Below are 20864 nucleotides of genomic sequence, written 5' to 3' on the forward strand. Positions count from 1 at the left end.
CTGTTAAATTAAATAAATAAGCCATTGTGAACACAATCAAGTTTGGGTTATAGCATTTGACAATGTTGTTACAAATTATCTCCCCACTGTTTTACCTTGTTGTGCCAAACTAGAGTATTTATTCTCACATTGGTTTATATCATATGCATTGTGGCTGATTTTTTAGGCCAATGAATTTGATCTGGTGTGGCTCCACCTACAACCTTTCTGAACTTCCTTAGAAGTAGTTTAACTACATTATTGAGAAGATAAAAGTCTGATCTGTGTTTGTTAGAATCTTCTGTCTGAGGACAATAGATCAATGGGTGGATATTAAAATCAAATACAACTTACTTTCACAGGTTTTAGGTGTGTTTGCTAAAGCCTAGCCTTAAGCCATAACTGCAATAGTTCAAAGCAGTGAGAATGAAAGATATGTTTATACAGAGGTTGCAATATTTAAATGAGGAAAAACGTTCTTGTTAAGGTTGTTAGATGACAATTTTATATTTGGTGGTAAATAATTTAAAGATTTCCGGTTTTGTGTTTTTTTTCTCTACTTATAATATGAATGAAAAGATATTTTGACATTTTGATTGCTTCCCTCAAATAGATTTTATACTTTCAATGTGTCCTAGATGCAGACTACAGGTACCCAGTCCATTTACTCAAATACTGTTTGAGAACTGTATACTGCATCTTTAGACACAATTTGGTTTACTATAAATTGATTTTATTTAGACATATTGTAACCAGGGATCAGAAGTGTGAAGTGGTGTTATATGTTAGGTACATTAATTTGATGAGCCCGCTTATTCTAAATTTAGAGTTGTAGAGAACCATGGAATACAGAACAGGAGCAACCCTGAATGGGGCACAATACATACTTGCTCATACCAACCACTTTACAGCTTTCTGTTAATCTGAGAACATTATTGTTTCATTGTATGAATTTGCTCTGCTGCTTATTGTGATGGATTGTGGGTGAAAGTGTGTTACTCTACACCTTGACTGACTGGTGTCATATCCCGTTTTGGTTTCTACACTGCTGATTTAGATTCTAGCTCCTTGTGTCCCTATCATGGAAAAATCATGTTGCCAATATGTATTGGGCCTGTACTGTTCCACTTACCAGTATTTGTGTTTTTGATTACCATAAGTTTTAACTACCGCAATTTTCATATATGTACATATGAGAAATAATTTCCATTACAATATGCATTGATATTTTTTTAAGTTTTACTTGAAGACATTTTACAAGATGAATTGTTTAAAGATGGAGACTCAAATAATCGAAGCTCAGATGTTCTGTTGATTGTCCACTGTTCCACCAAGAGATGTAAAACAGCAAGCTACAAGGGCAGGGAATGACAGCTGGGAAGATTAAATGTTATTCAGAAACAAGCAAGGTCAAAACTGGATAAACAAGCCTATCTTTCTTCATAAATGAAACGTAAGTCAAATGTTACATAAACAGGGACTTAAGTTTGTTTGCCAGAAAATAATACTCAGAATCACACTACACTTTCAGAAGGAATCCACAACCTTGCAAAAAAGAGTTACCTACCTGGGCCTTAATATGGTAACACTGATGACATATTTGACATAACTTCTGGAGACACTTCCCCCGCAACCTGCTATTGCAGTAATGTTTCAAAACAAAATGGTAAATAAATCCAGTAGGGCTTATAGCACATGACAATCACATCAATAGCAGTAATACCCTGTCTGTTCGTAATAAGCATTGATGACATTAATAATGAAGAATCAACTCCACAGAGCCAAGGGTTAAGACAGGAAGAGCAACCACTCTTTCATTTGATAACAAGTCCTAGATAATCTATAATTTCCAGTTCTTCTAGACACTCCTACACACTTGTTTTTATATCTGTTAAATATCACCACTTGCACCAATAGCTTACAATAGAGAAAAGCATGTAAAAGCCACTCCAAGTTAGAATGAAGAACCAGACATGTATCAAAAATAAAGTAGTTTATTGAAATCAAAATTAAAATTCTTTCCTTCCAATGAACCATTTCCTAGCTCACCTCCTAATTCTAAACTGAATGACACACTAATAAAAAAACCCTAAAAACCCTTCCTCACAATCCAGAATCCCTTCTACGTTCTGAGGTGGTTCTGTGAAACCTCAAGGGTACTAGCTGCCTTTTGGCCAGCAGCCATAGTACCTGCACTTAAGAACAGGTATGTCAAGAATCCACCTGAAACTAAGCATATTTGAGCCTGGCTAGTACTTGGATAGGAGACCAGCCAGGAAAGTTTAGGTTTCTGTTGAAATAGGTGTTGGTTTGTCCAGCAAGCGGCATTTACGCTATGGTCTGCGTGTGGTTCCCAATGTAGTGATAGGGACACTGTGCTGAAAAACTGATGCCATCCTTTGGACAAGATGTAAAACCGAGGTCCTGCCTCTCTGTGGTCATTAAAGATTTCTGGGAATCTTTTGAAAAAAGTAGGTCTTACCCCAATGTCCCAGCTAAATTGCCCATCAAGGTCTTGTCCATTCTGGCCCCCTAATCATTCCCTCTCTCTAAATGGCTATCTCTCTCACCCCTTCACCACCTAATTGCTAATATGTGTTGAGCATCCTGGTGCAAAAATGGCTGATGTTGCATCATCCATGTTGATACCACACATTGGTAGTGGTTGAAATGGCTTCCCATTTTCTATGTAAAGTGCTTGGAGTAGTTGGAAAAATCCTACATAAATGTAGTTAATTATTATTTGTAGTGGACCTTAGTGAAATTACACCTTTGTTACCTTCTTTAATCATATTCAGTAGGAAGTCAGTAATTTCTAAATGGGTTTATCCAATATTCTATATTTTTCTGGTATTCCACCCGGTCTTCTATAATTATTCTTAATTCAGGTTCTCCCTTGAAAAGCCTGGGGCCATGTCCACAAACTTACCAGCCAGGCAGCTCCTTACGAGCTGTTTTATGAACTCTTTGGGTTTGTTTAACATAAACATACATCATGATATTTCTTAGAAAAAGAGGCGATCTTTAAATAGTCAAATGCAAGATAGGTAGATTGACAAGCACAGAAAAATCCCTTGACTGATTTAGACTTCAAGAAACTCGAAGAGGGTGTTATGTTCTTTATGCCAAAACTCCAGAACAAATGAAGGGATATGATAATTTAACTCATCACATGTTTGTTAGAGTGAGCTTCATTTTTATTTGCATCATATGACAGACTGTAGATTTATTATATAGTATACAAGGAGCCTTATTACAAGAAATATTTAAAGTATTAAAGACCTCAGCTTCTACCACTAAGAAGTTAGGGTTGGCTTATAAAGTTGAATGAAATACAAAAAACAGTAGAGACTTGAAGAACACACAGAGTCTGGGCTATTAAAACATAACATTTTCTGGTGTACCTGAGAAACTTTTAGGGAAATTGGCCTCTTTATCTTAAAGACTGTTATTCTTCTGATTCTTTAACAGTTTATATTATGTTAAATAATTATATTATTATTATTATATTATTAATAATATATTATTATTGGGGACCAGAATTTAAGAAGTACGGTGGATTTTATATGTTTTGACTGGGTTACCATAAGATTTGTATCTACAGACCAAGCTGCGCCCATCATAGTTTAATCTCCTATTTCAGCATAAACTTTGATTCAGTAAAGCAAATATAAAAAGTATTAATAAATCAATGACACAAAGTACCCCATAAATTGTTGTTATAAGAGCATAAGCTCCATCCTGTTTTCCTGGTAATGGTGATGGTGTCAAAATGCTGAGGTAGACAGGCAAGGTCACTCTGTCTTCCACTTTCCCTTCGAGAATTTAGAAGGTCTACCAGGGAGGCCACACTGAAACAAGATCTAACAGCATACTCAGAACACTCTGTATGAGTGCATTATTTTTAGTTTTTCATATATTGCCTGTGTTCAGTTAAATGTGGAATGTTCAAAAGTTATTAAAATAATTGCTTTTGACACCTGAGGCACACTACATAGTCTTTTTGATTATAAATACAAACTGAACAGATAGGTAAGAGTTTATGTTTGGGTGGCACAGTGTTTGGAAACAGGCACAATAAAAAGCTCTTGATGATTTCAATGTCTCTTCTTTTATAATGCAGAGGTAGTTACCAATTTAAAGTAATGTGAGATATGGCTATTACCCTGAAAATGTGTATCTGGCTGTCATTATCTAATAGCTGGGCATAATATCAGCAACACTGTATATTCTACACTAATCCTTTGGTTAATTCTTTGGTTAATTTTACAGCCCTTCCTACCTCACAAATAAATAAATTTTTGAGGTGCTTGAACTCAAATGTGCATTTTTTCTTCCTTCACCCAACAAGAACAAGCAGGCCACAGTAAACTTCTGCAGTTTCTAGTAGAGAACTACAGTATATTGTCAGATTTAGAAGTGCAATTATCCTGCCCACGTCACATTTTGTTGTGTGCACTGCACATCACAGGGGTCAAGATGGCACTGTCAACCACTAACAGTGGAGGTGTAAACTATATACCATCCAGGAAATGGCTTATGCTTCATATCTAGTTATATGAAAATCATCAGAAGCATATGGGCCAAGAAGTCCCTTGGTGGAGTCCTAATCACACCTTAAAAGAAGATGATTTAGTTGCGAAGAAAGTGGACACAGGTCATGTTCCAGTAATACAGTGACTGAATCATGTACAACAGCAGCCTCTCTGCTCTTATAGAACCTTTGACAGGATACCTCATGGTGTGTGATAGTAAATATCCCTTAGCCTACAAAATATATGTAGACCGCACTGTCAAACATTCACAACCACTTAAACATCAGGTGCAAAACAAAACGTTACTTCACCACTTCACTGAAAGGACAGAATCCAGATTGCTTCTACTGTGTCTAAAACTGAACTTTTAACTGGGGATTCCAGCATTTCTTTTCCAGAGGGAATATAGAGTTTCAAGCCCTTTTTGAAAATGTGCATAAATGCAAATGCCACTATAATTCCAGGAACTTAGCCTTAGAGAAGGACTCAATCCTACTATATGCTGATGCCAGTTGCCTCTGATTTTTACATAAATTCAAATTTCACAATAGAAACATCCTTTCAACTTAGAACAAAATGAGTTTTCTTCATGTGCTGCAAGTGATATACTGTATTTACTTCACAATCTACAGTACTAGTAGACACTGAACAAGAACATCTAAATGATGTGAGACATATATAATGAACCACCTATTGGTAAACCATACCTTTAATAACAACTTATGACTTTCTGCATAAATGTAGTTTTTGTTTGTTTTACAATACACAGTACAAACGTTTGTGTACTGTATGTTTGACCAATCTGTATATACTGTATATAACATGGAATCTCCTCAGCAGACCAGGAGGTGGGTCAAAGACACATGTTTATAGTTTTTAGCAAGACAATGCACACATATAGATTAGTCACTAAGACACTAATTGAATGGACACAACAGGCAAAAATAATGTGTAAAGTGCCATATAATAACATGCATATCACCATCCCCCAAACTATGTTAAAATGACCCCTAATTTTCTAAAAGACAAGTCATCTACCTTAAAATTAAACCAGGATACTCATTTTTCATAGTTGGTGCTTTCATATAAATTTCTCTCCTTTATTGATTTGAACTTTGATACTATGATTTCCATAAACTGTGAAAAAACAAAGTCTCCTCAAATTAACCTAAAGGAACATTCTTTATGTAAATTCTTTTTATATTTTAAACTTCACTTTTGCTCACTTGGGCACCCCCCGCCCCAATGACCTTGTTTGCATTACACAGGAAATGCTTTAGTTTATCTTCAATGCAACTTATTTGAATCATTCCATGAGTAAAATGGCAATTTCTTGTCCAAAATTACATTACATGTAGAATTTAAACTGGTTCCTGCCTTTGACTATGAATTTTGACTTGCAAGTCTCATCATCTTTTTTTATCTTGAGGAACCCCAAGTTAAGGTTCAAATTTTGGTCTTTACTCTGTGTAACAGGTTCAACTTACTTGAAATCGGATACACACTAACAATCAGCAAAAAGCATATTTAAAGTTATACCAAGCCTGCAACAACTTAAAAAATAGTAATTTGCTACCCTTCTCTAGTGCATATGTCATGACAAGCACTGGAATGAAGGACATAACATACTGGATGTTCACAGATAAGTCATCATCGGCTTTTATTTTCTTCTTCAGCAGACCCTGCCATAATTACTCCTGCTCCCTACTGTTTGAGCTACAGGATGCCAATGATCTGTTCTCTTGTAATTTTCTCACTCTCTCTCCAGCTTACCCAGACCTCTTACAAAGGCCTATCACCCTCTTCACACAAGTTTCTTCTGAGTCAAGACAGGGTCCTTGTGATATATCCACCACTTTCGATTTTAACTATTGTCCTAAGCTCACCTGTGGGAATGGCAGCCTTTGTGCAGTTTCTCAGTTCTTGGCTGATGCATTGCAATATTAAAAGTAAAACTGAGAGGAATAGTCACTTTTGGGGTCTTTCAGCATCATTTACAGCACAGGTGTCGAACTCCGGTCCTTGAGGGCTGCAGTGGCTGCATGTTTTCATTCTAACCATCTTCTTCATTAGTGAGCCATTTTTACTGCTAATTAACCTCATTTGCTTTAGTTTTAATTAACTTGACTCAGGCCCCTTAATTATCTCTTTTTCCTTAATTAGTAGCCAAACAATAATGAGACATCAAACAAGCCACCATATGACCAGCTCACCTGTGCCTATCACACAATATCTGAAAATAAATAAAGGTGAAGGTCTCAGTAAGGTTGATCTCTCAGGTCACCAAAACATTTTGAAAATGTTCTTAGAAAAAACAGAAAAATCAACAGATTTGGAAATGTCTGCTGTGGCAGAATGAGAGCAGCAACAAGCCATTTAATTAAATAACGGGCTTAATTAACAGCAAAAATCAGCTTCTCATTAAGAGACTGTTTGGAGTGAAATTGGTTGGAGTCTGAAATCCCAGTTTAGCTGGTCATCTTTTGGCTTGTTTCATGTCTCATTTCTGTTTGGCTGCCAATTAATGAAGAAAGGAATCAATTCATAGGACTGAATCCTTAAAAACAGGGCTATTGAAATGAAGAGAAAAGGAGTTAATTAGCAGTGAAAACTACTCACTGATTAGGAAAAGAGTTAGAATGAAAACCTGTAGCCACTACGGCCCCCCAGGCCCAGAGTTCGACACCCCTGATTTACAGTGTCTTCATAAATTATTCAGTCCCCTACAATTTTTCACATTTTATAATTTTGCAGCTTTGTGCTAAAGTGTTTAAAATTAATTTTCCTCCAACAACATTTAATACCCCAGAATGACAAAGCAAAAATAGGTTTTTAGAATTTTTGCAAATGTGTTGAAAATAAAAAACTGAAAAATAAAATTGACACAAGTATTCAGACCCTTTCCTATGACACCTGAAATCTGGCTCAGGTACATCCCATTATTTTGATAATATTTGAGATGTTTCTACAACATGTTTCAAGACCACCTGTAGTCAATTCAATTGACTAGACATGATTAGGAAAGGCACAAACCTATAGAAGGTCTCAGAGTTGTCAAGGTTTAACAAAGCAAAAACCAAGCCATGAGATTGAAGAAATTATCTGACCAGCTTAGAGACTGTGTCAAGGTATAGATCAGGGGAAGGCTAGAAAACATTTCTTTCAGCACTGAAGGTTTACAAATGCACATTGACCTCTGCAATTCTTTTTTTTTTTTTTCAAAAATAGGTTTGAAACAAATCAACCCCCTCCCCTACCCTCTGTAATTCTTAAATGGAATAGATTTGGAACCACAACAGCTCTTCCTAAAGTTAGCTGCCTACCCAAACTGAGAAATCAGGGGAGAAGGCCCTTCGTAAGAAAGGTGACCCTGATTCCAATGATCTCTCTTGGCGAAAACCTGTGTGGAGATGGAAGAATCTTTCAAAAGGACAACCACCACTGCAACACCCTACTAATTTGGGCTTAATGGCAAAGTGGCCAGATGACACATGAAAGCCTGCTTGGGATTTGCAAAAAGACACCTAAAGGACTCTCAGACTATGAGACAGAAGATATTCTATTCCAATGAAAACAAAATTGAACTGTTTGGCCTCACTTCTAAGTGTCACATCTGGAGGAAGCCAGGTACCACTAATCACCTCTGCAATACCATTCTAAAAATGAATAATGATGGTGGGAATATGAGGTGTGAGGTTGTTTTTTTAGTGGCAGGAACTGGGAGGCTAGTCAGGGTTGACAGAAAGCTATAAGGAGCAAAGAACACCAGATATCCCTAATGAAAACCTGCTCCAGAGTGATCTGGATCTCATACTGGGTTACCCAGAAATTGCTCAGGGATAACTCTGTTAATGTTCTTGACTGGCCAAGCCAAATCCTGGACTTGAATCGAGATGAACATCTCTGGAGAGGCCTGACAGTAGCTGTACACTGATGGTCTCCATCCAGCCTGAGGAAACAAGAGAATCTGCAGAATAGAATGGCAGAAAATCCCCAATTCCAGGTGTGTGAAGCTTGTTGTTTCATAAAGAAGACTCCAGGCCTTAATTGCTGCCAAAGGTGCTTCAAGTAAATACTGTTTAAAGGATGTGAATGCTTGTATCAATATGATATTTCATTTTTTTATTTTAAATATATTTGCAGAAATTCTTAAAATCCTGCTTTTGCTTTGTCATTCTGGGGTTTTGAATATTGTTTGATAGTTGTGGCAAAAATAAATGGAAATGATTTTAACAAAGACTGCAGCATAAGACTGCAGTGAAGGGGTCTGAATACTTTCTGAAGGCATTGCATAGTCATAGGGAGCTTGCAAAGACATTGGGGACAGGAATCAGCTCACTCTTGCTACCCAACGAAAATTTGTTTAGATTCACCAGTAATCCTCCTCTATAATGCTTTTTGCTTTGGCTTTCAAAGCCAAGTATAGCCATAAACAATGCCGGGAGCAAGAACTCCCAGTCACATACACAAAGGCACCGGACAGGAACATGCAAGAGCTTCTCCCAAAACTTGCCCCAATGGTGAACTCTATCTATCTCGGACTGCAATGGCCACTCCTTTTGTGGGCTATGAGTCATCATTTTTTAGTATAAGGTGAATGTCTCAGGGGTATATATCTGTTTCAGTCCAGGATGTTCACATGGAAAATTCTGGGTTTCACTCAACAGACTAATGAGGCGCCCAGTTAACAACCCAGTTTTTATGAGGTACTGTGTCTCTTATTCCGTCGAACATATCACAGATATAGCAGATTGGACATTGTCAGTGCTTCTCTGTGTAGATAAGTACCTCATACCAATTCATTCAACATCAAGAACTGAGTTCTTTCTTACAGACGTTAATTCCAATCTTGCTGAGGCTATACAAAAACATAAATCAGTCCACACAGTGTTATTGATATACAATAAAAGGTACGGTATTTTCAATTAAACGTTTTGAAAATTAGTTTGATAGAAATTTCTTTACAGAGCTAATTCAGAACTTTAGTATATGTTTGGAAACCAAATAAATAAACACTAGTGACGAGTTAAACCAATCTCTGACCCCAACTGCCCAAGGCGTTCCAAATGAAGCAGTGCTCGGCATTAGCGACTCGGCGACGTGCTTGAAGTAGACATCATTGACACTTGCTCGCCCCCGAGAGGCGGGAGCGCGCGAGCTTCTTGTCCGGCCTCTGCTGTGCTTTTCTCTGTTTCGCAGTCTGTTCAGCTGCAGGGATGAGGAGGTTATCTGCTCTTCGCCAAACTTTCACTCCATGCCCCCCACGTCCTTACAAGAGCGGATTTAAAAAACTTCAGCCGCCTGGTCGACAAGCAGTAGCACCAGGCACGTGTACTTTGATCGCCGGCAGGGATGCAAGCACTAGCGGAGGCAGCGCCGCGGGTACCGGGAAATCAACTGGGGCAGCGACTCGCTTCGGTCCCTGGCAGATTGGTCACGACACCGTCGTCAGGTAACATGCCTATATTTAACTAACAACATAAAGACGATTTTGAAATTAACTATAAATTCCGTTTTGTAACGAGGTTTATTTACCATTTTATTTGAGAACATCTCTAACTCCTCTTATAAGGACTTTCTTTTTAAAACTTTACAATTTCCTGTTTTGGTGCGTCTCTGTTTTCCGCACCCAGTTTTCACACCACATTTTAATTCAACCCGTAATACTACGGCGATATTTTTTCGAGCCGGGTCATTGTTTGTACTTTTATATGCGGTGCTGCACGTGGGTAATGTGGCATGGTGGTATGATGTAACCTGAGGGAAGTCTTGCTTATTAGTCGGTCGCGACGTAAAAATCTAGACGGACAAAACCATGAGAATACTTAATAATAACTGCATCTTTTACCTGTATTTATTTATGGGTCGTTACTACAAATATCAGGTTTGTTTTTAACGTGCCTTTATGAAATTTAAAATTTCATATATACAATATAGTGTTGATTAGCACATACAAGAAAGAATTGTAACTATTTTGTACATTGACAATGTTGATTCTAGAATCCCATTTACCTTAATAATCAAATATAAATAAGGACAAAATATTTTTTTATAATTTAGCCTTATTTATTTTCTTATTTCAAAATTAATTAAATACTTGAAGGAAAAACTTGGTGCAGTGGTAAGCCATTTTTACTTTAAGTGGGTCCCAATCCCAGACCCTTTCTGTGTATGGTTCGCACGTTGTCCCCACCTCTCTGTGGGTTTTTCATCAACATCCCACATGAAGTGCATGTTCATTTATATTTATGATGCTGCATTACCCTATATGAGTGTGGGTGTGGGATTTATGAACTGGTGCTCCATTCAGGGTTGGTTCCTACCTTATTCTTGTTTCTGTTGGAATACCCACGGGTCCCTACAACCATAAATTGGATTTTGCGTGTTTCAATGTTCAAAATGTTTGTTATTACACTTTTTTGGTCATAAAGCTTTGAGACTTACCCACAAATAAATACAGATTAAACACATTATAATCCTTCATTATTTTTAATGTTATTAAATATTATATGTTTCATAGAATTTAGTCAGAAGAAGAAACAAATGTGCTTACTTAAGACATAGTACAAAAACCCACTGTAATAATATTTTACAAACTTTACTAACAGTTCGGTTATATGGAAATTTTTGGAATCTTATTTTAATATCTTTCTGTATGTGCCCATCATGTTGGTGGCTGTGCACTTAATAATATTGTCTCTTATTTTTCTTTTTATTATTTCTTCAACTTTAAAAAACATTTACCTTAAAATGGAAGAACACTAATGCCTATAATTTGGCAGAAAGAAATAATGTGTATTTGGGTGTCTGTTGTATTTGTAATCTTACTGTATCATGCTCAGCCTAATTTGTCTTCCTAGGTGTTAGTAGATGCCATTACTTTTTTTCCAAACACCTACTGGCATTGTAAAAAAAAAAACCTTTTTAAATGTTCTTAATACAGTGTGTTGACATGGGATAAAGTTAATCAAAGTTTACTGTTTATCAGTGTGAGTCACCCTCTACATAAGAAAGAAAATGGAGTAGCACCATATTCAGTATTAAGAAATTAAAATTACTCTCTGATTTCTCACAGTTGGTCATTTGATGATATTCTGACTGGCTGTGTTGGATTTAGGATTTTATTAGATTAGATAAACTTTATTACTCCCAAAAGGGAAATTCAGATGGATACAGCAGCAGAAACATAGAAAACAAGAATACAGACTGATAGGAAAATAATATAATCAGTCAATCATTTAATTAATAAATAATGAATACTGTGCAGAAATTGCAAAATAAACTTAAACAGTATCAACATTTAATTTGGGACATCGGGAGGAAGCAATGAGTTGTCTAATGGCAGTGGGCAGAAAAAATCCCAAAGGCACTTCTTAGCACACTGAGGTGGAATGAGCCTGGAGTTTAAAGTGCTCAGAGACAGTATCCTCTGGAAGGGATGGAGGGAATTTTTCATGATGCCACCATCCTCTTTTCTGCAGCAGCTTTCAGTTTGTCCAGGGTTAACGCAGTGATTGAACAGGCTTTCCTTATAAATGCTATACCATGAAAAAGTACTGTATTAGCCTACTTTGGTGTTTTGTGCTATTGCATAATCTTATAATTAGTTACATTAGCTCTTTAGTCAAACCAAATATAAGATGAAAAGGTCCATCGAGTGAGCAGATAGTTTAATATATTGGTATTTTTTCATGGAAAAGAGTTATGTAACATACAGGCTATTCTAGAGACTCTAGGACCCTAGGCAAAAAAAAAAACTCCACAGGGCCCACTAAAACACGAATCTTGACGTAGTAAAATTTATTACCATTATTTTACTGCAAATTAACATGGAAAATTTATTAAACACAAATCCTTATTTTTAATGTTTTGAAAAAAAAAATCCTATTAATAAAACACCACAATAAATAAAATATTTGTATAGAAAAGAGAAAAACTGTAGAATAGGATAAAACAAATTTAATAAATTATAAATAAATGAAAAAGTAAATAAATGCCATTTAATGTAAGGTTTATGAGGTAATAATAATACAAATTGCACAACATAATATTAAAAAAATCAATTAAAAGAGCGCATAATGGGAAATTTAACAAAAAAAAATGAAAACTGCAGCTCTGTCTGAAAAGTAGGAATTGTCTAAACAAACTGAGCTAATCCAGTGTTTGATTCCAGATATGAAAAACCTCTTCCTTATTTATGAAATCGGCACTGATTACATTAAACAATACTAAAAAAGTAACATATAGCACACACACTCTTGTCTTAGGTGGATTTCTGACTGTATCATTGTATTGTGTCAATGATGCTTCAGTGGGGTTCCCACAGATTTGTTGTTGTAATGAGTACTATGTAAACGGATGCCCTCAGGGACCTCCTTCCTGTTCAAGACCCTAAACAACTACCTGCCTTGCCTGTTCTGTTGCTACGCCTCTGATTAAAATTAATTTCCTGCTATGAAAACGTAATTGTCCCTTTAGACTCATTAACTGAAAATACCTTATTCATGTCAATATTATCACATGGACAATGAAACTGTTTCTTGAATGTGTTAATCAATGTATAGTACACCAACACTCTCCATCACTTTTATCAGTGAGTGTTATTACCATACCTCAAAACTTCGGTCTTCCTTACTTCAAAACAACTTTTTTCTTTATCTGAAATAGTTACATTACTTCAAAGTCAGAATCAGCTTAACTCATTAACAACTCATTACTCTATTACTTATTAGGATAAGTTAATCAGCAATAACTGCAGCTTGATGCTTCCTGTAGCCATAGACCAGTCTCTCACATTGTAAAGGAATTAATCTCAGAAATGTGGCCCACGCATTTATGTAGAGCTTCTGCTGGAATTTAATTTTTGAGGTAATTGGTTTAGGATCTGTAAGGCATCGTGGTAGACTTCTGGTGTTGACTTTGACTAGTTTTTTTTTTCTTTTCCAACCATTCTAATATAGATTTGCATGTTGTGGATTATTGTCTTATGTGAACCAGGTGCTGTCATGGATACACTGCATGACATTCTATTCTCTTGAAGAATCCTTCCATCCATCCATCCATCCTCTTCCGCTTATCCGAGGTTGGGTCGCGGGGGCAGCAGCTTGAGCAGAGATACCCAGACTTCCCTCTCCCCGGCCACTTCTTCTAGCTCTTCCAGGGGAATCCCAAGGCGTTCCCAGGCCAGCCAAGAGACATAGTCCCTCCAGCGTGTCCTGGGTCTTCCCCGGGGCCTCCTCCAGGGTTAGACGTGCCCAGAACACCTCACCAGGGAGGCGTCCAGGAGGCATCCTGATCAGATGCCCGAGCCACCTCATCTGACTCCTCTAGATGCGGAGGAGCAGCGGCTCTACTCTGAGCGACTCCCGGACGACTGAGCTTCTCACCCTATCTTTAAGGGAAATCCCAGACACCCTGCGGAGGAAACTCATTTCAGCCGCTTGTATTTGCGATCTCATTCTTTCCGTCACTACCCATAGCTCATGACCATAGGTGAGGGTAGGAACATAGATCGACTGGTAAATAGAGAGCTTTGCCTTATGGTTCAGCTCTTTTTTCACCACGACAAACCGAAGCAGAGCCCGCATCACTGCGGATGCTGCACTGATCCGCCTGTCGATCTCAGGCTCCATTCTTTTCTCACTCATGAACAAGATCCCAAGATACTTGAACTCCTCCACTTGGGATTCCAGAAGAATCCTTTGTTACAAATTAAAATTCCTGGATTCTTCAGAGGATGGAAGTTATACAGGTGCTAATACAGCAAGTATTCTCCAGTCCATGAGGCTACTATTACTGTGCGTGACCATTGCTTTGAAATATGTATAGTGCAGTGGAGCGCTGGCATTCACCCTGATAAAAAAGCAAATGAATTACACTGTTCACTGTTCTGTACATAACACATCGTTCAAGAGCTCTCAAAAATATTTTGGTAAACTTTAGGTGAGCAATGAATTACATTTGCTGCTTTGCCATGAATACCATTTTTTCCACTGTTTTTCTTATGATGCAGAACCGAAATAATAAGATTTATGTGACTTTGTGTAAAAGTTTCATTCTTGCTTTTTGGATTATTTAAGTTGGATGGTTATAATTGTTGGTGGTCCCTTGTGTTTTTTGGGACTGTTATTATAGTCTTCTTTAGCACTATGTCAAGTTGGATGGCTTCTCCCATTTCTAACCTCTTGATTCTATTTTCCTTCCTTTCCAGACTTCTCTTTTTTTCCACTTGCACCTTCCATTCACTTACAGAAAATGGCTGTTAAACTCTTTGTGTACTTCAAGAGTGAAGGCACCCTGTGCAGTTTCTGGGCTGCTGGTGCACAGTGTCAGCTTGTGGGTCCTGGACAAACTATACCCCTGACTACCCTTCCTAAAATACCATATCCCTAAAGGCAGCTTCTGGGAAATATGGGCATCAGGATTTATTTGATATCTTTGATTTCAGCTACCAGCCTGCAAAATTTTCAGTGCTGGTCCCTCAGTTTTTTTCTTAGAGAGTTAACACCCCTCACATGAGCTAGTTTTTTCTGCTCTCAATCACTCATAAAAAAGAAACCTTTTTACCCTGCTGTCCAGGTGAATTCCAAAGGTTTAGTTCCTGGGTGCCACATTGTCTTTTTTGTTTTTGCCGTTCAAGATTTACTTTTGGGAAATCTAACACATTGAAGGAATACTGCCCCACATTGGTCTCTCCCAAAGTAAGGTCTCTTCCTATAAATCTAACGCCCGCAAAGTAGAGCATAATCATGGATCTTAGCTATTGCTAACAGTGGTAACACAGCATAATTTGAGATAACAGTAGATCTATCATAATTAAAGTAAATTCTTAACTGCAATAAACTGCTGAGAAATAGGTGATCAAATGTTCTTTCATATCTCAATGCCAGGGGTTCTTGTCCTTTTTTATTGGCATCCCCCATCAGGAATTGAATGTTTTTCGAAATACCTCTAAATGTTCAGTCATAAATTATTAAATGCTGAACCCCAATTAGGCACAAATAACTAAAAGTGACATTTCTTAAATCCCCATCCTTAATATTGTATTTTGGGATTTTAATAAGTGAATACTTGTAGGTTTTTTTGTGAGTGTGAGTCAGTGTGTTTTTTAGTTGTTCTTGTGTAATGCAAACACATTTTTAATAAGTTATTTTTATGTAAGAACAGTAGTGTGGCTTGATATGGAATAAATAAAAATTGAAAGCCTATAATTTGTATATACTAAGTATACTTATACTGTACTGTTTAAGTATACTATACATGTGAATTCAAATCAAAAGAAGTATTCAAATTGTACACACTACTTAAAGTCAAAAAAAAGTAAAATAACACACAATCAATGTGCAGGCTGAGTTTGCTTCTTGGCTGTACCCTTTGGTTTCTTCATGTTCCTGTATTTATTTTTTTTAAAAAAGGGTGAAGGCTCCTGAATGTTAATAATTTTGTCCAAAGCAAAACCTTTCCATTGTTGATTAACATTAGTAAACTCTATAATATATTATTAATAATTATTTACATTCATCTTTGTTCCTTATTGTATATTATTCATCTTTAATCTGATAATTTCTACCAATGTTATAACAATTATGGTATACTAACATGTTTATCGGAACTAAAAATATATAATGTTGGTAGATTGGACCCAAGAGAGTGACACACACACATACAATGTGCAGACAACTCATTGGGGGTGAAAAACACAGTACTCGCCTGTTTGTTAAGATGATATTTTTTTCACAAAAATCAATCAGTTTTGACATGTGGTTTTCAGATAGGCTTGAATGTGGGGTACTTGCAAAGAGATGGGGGAGAGAGAGAGAGAGGGTGGGGTTATCTCAGACCCCAAGTAGAAGGCAGACTTTGAATTGGATGGATGGGCGAGATGCAGCAGCACCGTGAGACAAAGAGGAGTGGAGTGGTGGAACTGAAGAAAAGCTAAGCCTGGAGAAATGAGATCAGTAGTTGTATTTTTAAGGGCCACTCTTTCCCAGTTTGTGTGTGTGCTTCCCTCATATAGCTGCTCATCATATCACACAGCTTGTGAACCTGAAGCTCCAGTCACTATATGTATTGATATTAGGACTAGTAACAAAAGAACAGTAAATAGTAAAATAACAATTGAACATTTTAAGTTATATTTATTTTAAAAATAAGTACTTAAGGCACATGTCAGCTGAGTAAATCTGCTTCTATCAAAGTTCCCACCTATATTGTGTCACTCATTATCATTGGATAGCTGAGTTTCAGACCTTTTCAGTGATGTATAGTTGTCTATGATTGGTCACTTCTACTACATTCTATAGCCGTGTGTAATAGATAGGAGATATATTGCTTATGCAACAGCTTATCTTTATGCATTGTTATGCACAATCTTCTGTGAGAATGCATACGGATTATTTGGTTGATGTGCATTAAGACTTGAAGTTTGTACTAGGTAAATGTCTTCATTTTCAATAAAAAAAGGGTTGAGGAAATACTAGAAAAGTTACAGAACACTAGTGATACAGAATATGAAAATCCTGAGTCACAGATTTGACTGTATTGAGAACAATCACCTGTATTTTTATAGCGCCGTGCCTCTGTCCTCCATAATCCCCCCTCGGATTGATTGTCTCCAAATCACACTGCATGAATTTTAATGGGGGACTGCTCTTTGTTCTAATGTCAATGAATCATGTTATTCCATTCTGGTGCTTGCAGTTTCACTTTGGGAACCCCCCCTGCCCCAGCTTTGATCAGGTGTCACTTGTGTGATGCTTCTCACGATGTTGTGTCATGAGCACATAAGGAAAAAAACTTTTCAGCTCGTGTCTTGTTCATGGTATAATCTCCCTGCCCCCTCTCCAGCAAAAGGGTAGACTGTGCTGTGCAATATTTTTTTTTATCCCGTTTCAAATCACGCTTGCTTCACACCCTAAGAGTGACCAAGTATTTCCACAGAAACTAGCATGATTGCAGACAGGAAATAAAATCAAAGAATGTTCTGGGTCAGGGAGGTTGGTGGAAATGGAAGTGAGTGCAATTAGAATTGTTTTGCGGTCGGGGTAATCTGGGTCACGGATTATACTGTGAACAAGTCTCTTGTGCTCACGATGCAGTGATGGTTACCTGTGATCCAAAAGTAGCTGAGAAACATTGGTTTTGTTGTATGTGTGGTGTGTATGACTGTCCTGGCAGGGTTTGTCCATGGCTATTTCCTGCCCTGTGCCCAGGGCCTCCAGGAAAGGCATTGTCCCCATCCCTGTAACACCTACGTGCCAGCTGGAAGAAGCTGGTAAAAAATATATATATTTATGTAGTTTATTCCAGGCATGAAGTGCAAGAAAAAAATCATCAACAACAAAATAAATAAATACAAACACACTAAATGTCTGTGGAGCAACTACAACACAATGTGTGTTTTGGAGCACAAAACCCCCAAACTATTGTACCAAATGTCAGATCTCACTGTGTCTAGTGGTAAAAAGAAATCATTTCAAGGACTGGCATAAAAATAGTTGTGCTTGTTGCTTCAGAGTGATATATAGGGTGTATATATTTGTGTGTTTATATATTTTTTTCCAACAAATAAAAAAATATATAACTGCAACTACAATACATGTTTTGTGTGATTGTTTATGTGCAATAGACTAAATGTTTCTAAAAAAGGGGGACACCTTGTATCAATTGTATAACTTTGCAATATTACGGGATATGACATTTAAATTTGTCACAATGACAAATGGGGGCATAAAAGGAAATCAATTCCAAGGTTATGCATCATATATTGGTTTGTATTGTAAAAGGCAGTATTTTGTTTATGACTTCTACTCAGTGAGTGTTCTACCTATTACTCATCAGCCAATTGCAGCTCAGCTCATGGTATGTAATTCAGACATAGTAATACCAAAAACCCCTTAGTGTATAAGGGGTTAAGGTCATTTATACTTTGGAGAAGATCATTGAAGACACAATCGTGCATGGGGAATGTGCACCCTGGTCTGTTCATGGTAAAAATCTTCAAGTGAATGACACAATGCATTTATAAAATCCCCTGGCTTCTCCCACTGTGTTTTTTCTCTGCCTTTACACATCAGTTTCACAGGCATATTTGCCCAATATCTGGGAGTTTTTTTGCCATGAATTGGTGTACATTTGGCTATGTCTGTGTGCTTTTAATATAGGATTGTATTGGTGTGAATCACTGCATGCAATTGTTCCTCGAATGAGGCCATGTTTTCTTGTGTAGTGCATGTGTAGTTGATGTGCACAAGACCATGCGGTCACTGTGGGAAGGATCCATGCTGATAAAATGCATGTAATATGCTTCCTATCGGACCTTCACAGTAATTGATTTTCTTTTGGTGGTAAAATTATTCAACCTACTTCATGAACTAGGGCATTTGTCAACTACTTTAGGTTCCTGAAAATTGATTTTCCATGCTTTGATTCAAAAAATGAATTGATGTGCGAAGATTGTTAAAAACTACTACAGTATATCAATTTAATCTAAAGGTTCCAGTAACAGTGAAGCTTTGTTTTATTCCTGTACTCATATGAGTTACTTTCTGGAACTCTTATTTTTTTGTTATTTTTTCAGATTTTTTTCTTTCTTATGATATTGTTCCATATGTCATTTTACCTGTTAACAAAAACAAAACTGAAATCCAGTTTGTGGTCAAAAGCAAAACAGAGCAGTGACTCTCGAGAGAATCATTATTTCAATTACATTCGGGAGCAATATATCACACAACAAAAAACTTACACTAAGCAGCATATTTCTGGGAAGACTGGATTCTGCTTTGTTCCTTTGTTGGGTAGGATGAGCTGTGTGGAGACAAGCGTCTTTTTTTAAAAAAAAAAAAAAAAACCTTGCTACATGACCTTTCACTTGATGTGCTATGTGTCTAAGGCAAGAATTCTGACCTTTACCCTTTCTTAAGTTACTCTAGAGAGTTTCCTGAAAAGGCTTGTCCATGTCAACATTCCGTTTAGAGAAAGACTGTGCAATAACTTTAAACAGTTGGTGTGCAAGGAGCAACTGGACATAGCATCTATACAGAGAAAATAAATGTGCAGAACTGGGAGTAAATAATAGGGCAATCTCATGTAGATTTATAGTGCTATTAATATAAATTCTTCCTGTACCTTTTTTCCATCTGTATAACTTTTATCACAGTGTAAGAAACAATTATTAAATTGATACCACACTAGGAACATGTTACAATTAAGGTATTGTAACCATTAGTATTAACCATTTTTTGTTTCTTTGGTTATTTGTTTTATAAATCCCTGATTTTAAGTAGCATCTTTCATTGGTGATTTTATAAATGTCAGTCCATTTTAAACATGCTTATTTTGTAACAGTGTCAAAGGAAGTCAAGACAGGATAGAACAAAATTTGAGTCCATTATATGGTCTGCACATAAACATATCCTGTGACACTTCTATAAGTGAATTTAGAGGCAATAAGTCACTTGTTCGGCACAGTTTGATGATGTCAGAGAAAATCCATAGAAATCCTACACAGACAATGGGATTATATAAACACAGTACTGAAGGTGTCCAGGTTTACAATGTTGCCTGAAGTTGTATTGTGGTAACAGTGAGCACTGTGCCATTATAGCAACAAATGTCAATGGTATGTAACTAACATTTGTGGTCCAATTCATGGTCATGGGGGCATGAACATAAGAACATAACAGAGCCCACTCACCTACACTCGTACTCACCCTTACAGGGCCAATTCAGTAATAGTTTGTAATTCTTTTTCTAGTTGTATCTGGTAAAAGGTTGTTGTATTATTTGTGATTACAGTTCCCAGTTTATCATTTTTAGCTGGTGCTGCACCTTCCTTGATGAATTCTAAAATGGTGTGCTTTATGGTATAATTGTCTTGCTACGTGTATTTGCTTATAAGTTAGCAATGGAAAGTACTGTATCTGTCTAGTTTGGCATTCCAGTAAATCTGGCTATAATGTATTTTAAAACAAGAGGGTAGAATTATAAAACGTTTTATTATTTCAGTCCATAGATGTGAATGATGTTTTGGTCATTTTAGATTGTCCCAGTATGATACGGAATAGTAGTAGTATTACTACTGTCACTTCGACAGAGTATAATTAAATTCTTACTTCCATGTCCGACCAACATTCAACTTTTTGGTAATCTCTGGCATCATGATAAACAAAAATGTGTTGCAATACATAACTTATGAGCTTTGCTGTAAACTTTGTGTACATCTTCAGTTTCTCACAACCCTGAATAGAAATAAAACTGTTTAACAAATAATTATTTTTATTTGCCTTTAGGTTATTCTTTATTATATGCCCATGCACTGCAATCTTTCAAGGTTCTCCATTTCGTTATAGA

General features: G+C 36.8%; 1 protein-coding gene across 1 annotated transcript in view; it reads left to right on the forward strand.

Moving 5' to 3' along the window:
* Nucleotides 1–9642: 9642 nt before the first annotated feature.
* The window catches only part of mthfd1l (methylenetetrahydrofolate dehydrogenase (NADP+ dependent) 1 like), a 372644-nt gene continuing 361422 nt past the window's right edge, over nt 9643–20864 (forward strand). The window contains exon 1 of the mRNA XM_028797690.2: nt 9643–9966. Within this exon, the coding sequence (XP_028653523.1) occupies nt 9731–9966 (236 nt within the window). The 5' untranslated portion in view covers nt 9643–9730. The remainder of the gene's footprint in view (nt 9967–20864) is intronic.

Source organism: Erpetoichthys calabaricus, chromosome 3 (genome assembly GCF_900747795.2).
Source record: "Erpetoichthys calabaricus chromosome 3, fErpCal1.3, whole genome shotgun sequence".
NCBI lineage: Eukaryota > Metazoa > Chordata > Cladistia > Polypteriformes > Polypteridae > Erpetoichthys > Erpetoichthys calabaricus.